We start from the raw sequence: 7,889 nt of genomic DNA, 5'->3' as shown, positions 1-7,889 counted from the left end.
TGAAGATCTGCTTTTGTGTTTCATGGAAGAAAGTCAGTGAGTAAATGATGACAGAATTGTATCGACTCACTATTAGTGCTTCTGAACAGAGTTAGTCTTGAGCTAACAGAGTCTCACTGCACGTCTCAGATGATCAGGAATGATCCTGACAGACGGCGTCTGAGAATAAACCATCAATCATTTACTGAATTACATCACTGACAGCAGCCGTGTGTGTGACTCAAGAAGCATGTTTTTGCTTTTAGTGTGTAATGTTGTTGTTTGAGCATGAGAGTTCTTCTCTACATCAGTGTCAGTGTTTCTGAACTCCCTGAAACGCCTCCATTGTATCTTCATATCAACACGTCACAATATTCCTCATTATAATAATTTATATGCAGAATAAAGGGACGGGGCCTGGTTGAGTTAGTTAGTAGTGTGTTAAACTGGTGGTTATGGTAAGGGGCGGGACATTTCCCAAACACGCTCGAAGCGCTCGACCAATAACAACACACTGCTCCAGCTGACCAATCAGAGCACAGTGTGCTTTTCAGAAGGAGGGGCTTCATAGAGACAGGAACTAAACAAGGGTGCGTTTCCCGAAAGCATCGTTAGCCAAATATGTTCGCAAGATCCGTCGTTATCAGCAGCTCAACGAGTCGGTGTTTCCCGAAACCATCGTTCTAACAAACATTCGCAAACAGCGTCACAGAGTTGTGTGTTTGGAGCGACAGATCTCGACCTGTGGTTAGAAGCAGTTTCTTGTTTGCATGACATGTGGACTCAATAAATCCTGATCTTCAGCAAAATAAGCAAGCTGACATTCAGGACAACCTATATCTTTTAGCTAGAATACACACAAATGTAATTTACGTCTTTTAGTTTGTCAAGAGATTTAAAGTGTCGTTTTTGAAGAGTGCGCATGTGTGAACGTGCTCTAGTGCGTAAGAACGAGTCTATGGGCCCTATTTTAATGATCTGAAACGCAAGTATCAAGCGTGAAATGCAAGTATCTTTGTGGGCGGGTCTCGGGCGCTGTTGCTATTATACCGGCGGGATAAATGACTCTTGTGCCCGACGCTAATCTAAAATGTGTTGGTCTGAAGTAGCTTCATTACTCATAGGTGTGGTTTGGGCGTAACGTGAAATAAACCAATCAGAGCGACATCTCACATTCCCTTTAAGAATTCCCGTGCTTGTTCCATGGCGGATTGCTATTATAATGGCGGATTTGCCAGGCGTGCACCAGGAGCGGTTCACAGCCGAGGAGACTGACAGATGCAGTGTGAATCCGTAACCAAACATTGATCCGTTATAACGTACCCGCGGTCCTCTCTTTCCAGGGGGTCCGGGGAGACCCGGGGGGCCGGCGGGACCCTGCAGAGAAACAGAGATGAGCAGAAAGAGAGATCAATTCATGAACAACTGTTTCTTAACATCACAAGAAAGACTGTGTAATTGGAACCGCGTGTCTGACTCCCGCTTTCTCAACACAGAAAACCCCGTCTGCCGTCTGAGAGAAGCGCTCGCTTGCCTTCAGCTCCACGAATCAAAGCTCAAACCAAACACAGATCAATGAGTGCCAACGATGCGAACGATTACTGAGAGATGAGTGGCCTCGTGGATAGAGATCTGAGATGACATACAGTGTGAAAACATGGAGAAATATTAAATACAGAGCAGGACATGTCCAAAACAAGTGAAGATGAGCGCTTTTGTTTGCTTTAAATCAAATCAATTGCTTTGAATAATTACAATTTTTTATGTTTTTGAAAAAAGTCTCGCCAAGGCTGCATTTATTTGATCACAAATACAGTAAAAAATTGTGCACTATTTTTTCAGTGTAAATCATCTGTTTTCTATGTGAATATACAGTAAAGTGTAATTTATTCCTGTGATCAAAGCTGAATGTTCAGCATCATTACTCCAGTCTTCAGTGTCACATGATCCTTCACAAATCACTCTAATATGATGATTTGATGATCAAGAAACATTTATGATTATTATCAGTGTTGAAAACAGTTGTGCTGCTTCATATTTTTGTGGAAACTGCAATACATTTTATTTTTCAGGATTCTTTGATGAATAGGAAGTTCAAAAGAACAGCATTTATTTGCATTTATCAAATGTCTTTATTGAATTTTTAAAGCATTTATTACCTAGAAATCTTTTGTACCAGTAACATTATAAATGCCTTTACTGTCACTTTGATCAATTGAATGCATCCTTATGAATAAAAGTATTTGGATGGATGGATGGATGGATGGATGGATGGATGGATGGATGGATGGATGGATGGATGGATGGATGGATGGATGGATGGATGGATGGATGGATGGATGGATGGATGGATGGATGGATGGATGGATGGATAGATAGATAGATAGATAGAAGGATTGATGGATGGATGGATGGATGGATGGATGGATGGATGGATGGATGGATGGATGGATGGATGGATGGATGGATGGATGGATGGATGGATAGATAGATAGAAGGATTGATGGATGGATGGATGGATAGATAGATAGATAGATAGATAGATAGATAGATAGATAGATAGATAGATAGATAGATAGATAGATAGATAGATAGATAGATAGATAGATAGATAGATAGATAGATAGATGGATGGATGGATGGATGGATGGATGGATGGATGGATGGATGGATGGATGGATGGATGGATGGATGGATGGATGGATGGATGGATGGATGGATGGATGGATGGATGGATGGATGGATGGATGGATGGATGGATGGATGGATGGATGGATGGATGGATGGATGGATGGATGGATGGATGGATGGATGGATGGATGGATGGATGGATGGATGGATGGATGGATGGATGGATGGATGGATGGATGGATGGATGGATGGATGGATGGATGGATAGATAGATAGATAGATAGATAGATAGATAGATAGATAGATAGATAGATAGATAGAAAGATAGATAGATAGATAGATAGATGGATGGAACCACGTAGCAAAGTTGTTTCTTAACTCAGCACAAAATCTGACAGAATCGCAGGAACATTTTTAATGTTTAATAAACAGAAATGTGCAGCAGGGTTTCGGACCAATGATGAAACCAAGAGACTGACAAAGTGTCTCGTCACACAGCGCTAAACTACATCTATAAAACCTTCCATTGAAAGCTTCCATTAACCTGCACTGATGCTCATGATCCTGTGAGGAATGAGCCTGGAGCAGCGCTAACTAAACAACCCTGAATCGTTCAGAACATTCTGGTAAAAAGTCTTGTAAAAGGCCTTTAAAAACTCACACTGGTTTGGATGATAGGGTTAGGGTTAGGTGTCCACAGGTGGAAGCGCTATAGTCGTGATGTTTGCCAACAGTTGGAGACAATAAAAGTATAAACTTTAGTGTTTGCAACAACTGTGCATCTGCTAACTATCTAACGCAGAGCAGCTCAGATGGCCACGGTGAGGAGATGGTTAAGCACACGGATTACTGCAAAACACCAACATCAGACATTAATATAGGTCCACTCCTATTATGAGAGTGCACACAATTGTAATTATTATTTCATTGCAGCTTAAACAGAACATAGTGCCATAGTAATAGGGTTGGGCGATATAGCTTTAAAAATAATGATAATAAAAATATAACAAATACATTTATTTATTTAATTACTCAATTTAATAAGCATTACTAAAACACACACACACAATTATATTTACAGTATATATATATATATATATATATTTGCAAGATTATTTTTATAATTTTATATTTTTATTTACTATGTTATAATATTATTATAATATTTTGTGTATCTAATAGATAATCTAATATTATTATGAATGAAATGTATCTAATATCATTGTCTTATTATATAATATTATATATTATTATTAGTTATTTTATTATAATTATATATATATATATATATATATATATATATTACATTGTATAAATTATATACACATACATATACAGTACATATATGTATGTGTACCCCCTCCATCGGGTCCTACTCGCCCCGCTCTGTGCGGGCCTCGAACCCGGGTCTCCTGCGCTTTAACAATGAGGCTAAAGATTATTGAGATCAGAGAAGTGAGGTTTACTCGCACAGCGACTACTAACTGGCCTCCGTTACATATGTATATGTGTATAAATAAATAAATATAAATAAATAAATGTGTAAAAACATAAGGCGAGACTGGCAGAGAAGAAACTCCCTGAGATGGCTCTGTGTTATGACGACCATTATTCAAGACCCACATAACAAAGACTCACAGGTTTTTGAAAGCAACAGTCGTCCTCCTAATCTGTCTCTTATGTTTTGGCTGCTTATTGACAGAAGTGTGTGTAGGAACATCTGGAACGGAGGTTAGTCGTGCACAGCCTATCAGAGAAGACGAAACGTTTGGGGGCCATGCAGCTGCGTTCAGGGCCAGATCTGTGGAAACTCTGAGAAATCTGAAGGCCGTAGCTGAACCTACATGTTTAGTCATTAAAAACACTGCTGAATCTTAGCTCTCACAATCTAACCTCACTGTAACAATGCAACTTTTGTCTTGTCGACTCTATTTTAAATGTTGGTTAAACAATTGAATGTAGAAAAAGCTGACGACATTATGAGCGTTGATATAACATAACAGTGACGTAGAACGTTCTTAGTGTGTGTATCAGTTTGTTAAGCAATCTGAACAGGTTACTTAGAATTACTTCTATACACCAAAGCAAGTGGCGTATATGTGCTGAAATGGAAGAAAAATGTAACACAACTTTACAACACAATATATAAAAAAATATTTTAAAAAAAATTCTGAATAACAAAGATTTATGTCATCATAACAACTAGGGTTGGGCCGATAGACGACTGACAGACATCACGATGTTGATCTCTTGTTTCCATGGTGACGCGGCATGCTTGACACGTGATTCACCACAGCCAAAATAGCGCTGTATGGCAGATGTAGCGCTTTCATTTCTAAATAATAACAGAGCCCGTCTACGGAGAGCCTGGCCACTCCCTATTAAGTCCTATTGTACCGAATGTTGGTTGTAGTTCCACCAGAGCTCCACTGGGGGCGATCGCCCATGAGTGCAGAATGAATGGGAGTCTATGGGGCTAGACGGCTAAATGTGTCTCTTTCACCCGATTGCTGTTGAGAAATCTCAGATTTGATTGTAGGTTTTGCAAGTTCAACATGGGTTATAGGTCGAAAGTTGAATGAACGAGTACTTATGTCCTTTAGATTTCTTACAGGTTGAGTTGTTGTTGCCCATAACACGCTAGCATTCTGCTAATGAACGCTGATTGGTCAGTGAAGGACTGATTACGACCAGAGATACCGCTTGATGGTCTTTTAAAACAACAGAACTAAAACTCTTCTAGCACGTGTTACCTGTGTCGGCTGTGTGTGTTTACCTGTGTCAGCTGTGTGTGTTTACCTGTGTCAGCTGTGTGTGTTTGCCTGTGTCAGCTGTGTGTGTTTACCTGTGTCGGCTGTGTGTGTTTACCTGTGTCAGCTGTGTGTGTTTGCCTGTGTCAGCTGTGTGTGTTTACCTGTGTCGGCTGTGTGTGTTTACCTGTGTCAGCTGTGTGTGTTTACCTGTGTCAGCTGTGTGTGTTTCCCTGTGTCGGCTGTGTGTGTTTGCCTGTGTCAGCTGTGTGTGTGTTTACCTGTGTCAGCTGTGTGTGTTTACCTGTGTCAGCTGTGTGTGTTTACCTGTGTCAGCTGTGTGTGTTTGCCTGTGTCAGCTGTGTGTGTTTACCTGTGTCGGCTGTGTGTGTTTACCTGTGTCAGCTGTGTGTGTTTACCTGTGTCAGCTGTGTGTGTTTGCCTGTGTCAGCTGTGTGTGTTTACCTGTGTCGGCTGTGTGTGTTTACCTGTGTCAGCTGTGTGTGTTTGCCTGTGTCAGCTGTGTGTGTTTACCTGTGTCAGCTGTGTGTGTTTACCTGTGTCGGCTGTGTGTGTTTACCTGTGTCAGCTGTGTGTGTTTACCTGTGTCAGCTGTGTGTGTTTGCCTGTGTCAGCTGTGTGTGTTTGCCTGTGTCAGCTGTGTGTGTTTGCCTGTGTCAGCTGTGTGTGTTTACCTGTGTCAAGCTGTGTGTGTTTACCTGTGTCGGCTGTGTGTGTTTGCCTGTGTCAGCTGTGTGTGTTTGCCTGTGTCAGCTGTGTGTGTTTCCCTGTGTCAGCTGTGTGTGTTTCCCTGTGTCGGCTGTGTGTGTTTGCCTGTGTCAGCTGTGTGTGTTTACCTGTGTCAGCTGTGTTGTGTGTTTACCTGTGTCAGCTGTGTGTGTTTACCTGTGTCAGCTGTGTGTGTTTGCCTGTGTCAGCTGTGTGTGTTTACCTGTGTCAGCTGTGTGTGTTTACCTGTGTCAGCTGTGTGTGTTTCCCTGTGTCGGCTGTGTGTGTTTACCTGTGTCAGCTGTGTGTGTTTACCTGTGTCAGCTGTGTGTGTTTACCTGTGTCAGCTGTGTGTGTTTGCCTGTGTCAGCTGTGTGTGTTTGCCTGTGTCAGCTGTGTGTGTTTGCCTGTGTCAGCTGTGTGTGTTTACCTGTGTCAGCTGTGTGTGTTTACCTGTGTCGGCTGTGTGTGTTTGCCTGTGTCAGCTGTGTGTGTTTGCCTGTGTCAGCTGTGTGTGTTTGCCTGTGTCAGCTGTGTGTGTTTACCTGTGTCAAGCTGTGTTGTCGATGCCTCAAAAAGAAAGTGCAGAGCGCGAAAGCACCAAAGTGACTGAAGGATTGCCGTAAAGCAGTATCTCTGGTCGTACGATGTGTATGACGTCATTGACATTTTAAAAGACTTTTTAAAGCAAATAAGTGACTCTAAAAAATCTAACACCCAGCAATGTGTTTCTTTGCATCTCCTTTCGAATACAACATTCAAATTACTAGACAAAAAATTATATCCTGAGAAAAGTGGATTTTGAGGGGTATAGCGTCATAGACCTCCATTCATTCTGCACTCGTCCTGTGAGCGCCCTCATGTGGAGCCAGAGTGGAACAGCAACCAGTTCAGAAGCCGGAAGTTTACTGAGAGTGGAATTTCTCCCCTTTTTAGACATTCTCTGATAATAACAAACTTGCTTACCATGTCATCATCTATCTTCTATTCCGATTCTCAAATACGTGCAAGTGAGTTTGTTTTGTCGTTTAAAAACCTTTATAAATGATCTTGATCTGTAAAGTGAAATGCGCGCCGCCATGTTTGTTTGTGCCGCAGTTCAGAGATTCCTGTCTGTTGGATTTATTAATTTACAGCACGTGAATTCATCATTTCCTCCCACAATACATGAAAGTAAGTGGCCGGTGAACTGGGAGAAGAATAGAGTAAACTTTATAGTTACTTACACTGTGTATCTGATATAAAACACGTCGGCAAATATAATTTGAATGGATTGTTATTGCTGCTTCCATAGACATCATTGTGTATTTTACAAACTATACATTTATTGTTTTGCTATAAATTATCTGTATTTAAATGTCTGAAACCTAAAATAATCATTATGAGGTCAAAAACACTGAATAGTTGTGACATATGACAAGCGCTGAGCGCGTCCGTCTTTGGCTCAGCGCCAGCCATAGAGCGAAAGCACAGTTTGAATCTGGCAGTTATGTTCACGTCACTGTACATTCGCTCCTTAGTGGTCAGCTGATGCAGAGCGTGCCGACATCGAGATGTAGAGGAAAATATCTAGTGGAAAATGAGAATGTTACATTACATTGAATAAATTGATTGCTGTGCTACAGAAACAAAACTGAAGCTATCCATCTAATTCACTGATTTGTACCTTCAAGGCATAATTAGACTTACAACAGGAGAGGAAAGTGCAATGAAATGCTGACTTTGGACAGTCCCAGCTGGTGAGTTTACCTCCCCCAGTTCTTCCAAGAGAGGAATGCACGGTTATCCCTCAGCCAAGTG

General features: G+C 41.2%; 1 protein-coding gene across 1 annotated transcript in view; it reads right to left on the bottom strand.

Annotated features, from left to right (window-relative positions):
* The window catches only part of col24a1 (collagen type XXIV alpha 1 chain), a 111,615-nt gene that overhangs the window by 83,517 nt on the left and 20,209 nt on the right, over positions 1-7,889 (bottom strand). The window contains exon 4 of the mRNA XM_084428463.1: positions 1,303-1,356. Within this exon, the coding sequence (XP_084284589.1) occupies positions 1,303-1,356 (54 nt within the window). The remainder of the gene's footprint in view (positions 1-1,302; positions 1,357-7,889) is intronic.

This window comes from Rutilus rutilus (assembly GCF_951802725.1).
Source record: "Rutilus rutilus genome assembly, chromosome: 13".
Lineage (NCBI taxonomy): Eukaryota > Metazoa > Chordata > Actinopteri > Cypriniformes > Leuciscidae > Rutilus > Rutilus rutilus.
The sequence above is the reverse complement of the archived record's forward strand: the minus strand, read 5'-3'. Positions and strand labels throughout refer to the sequence as shown.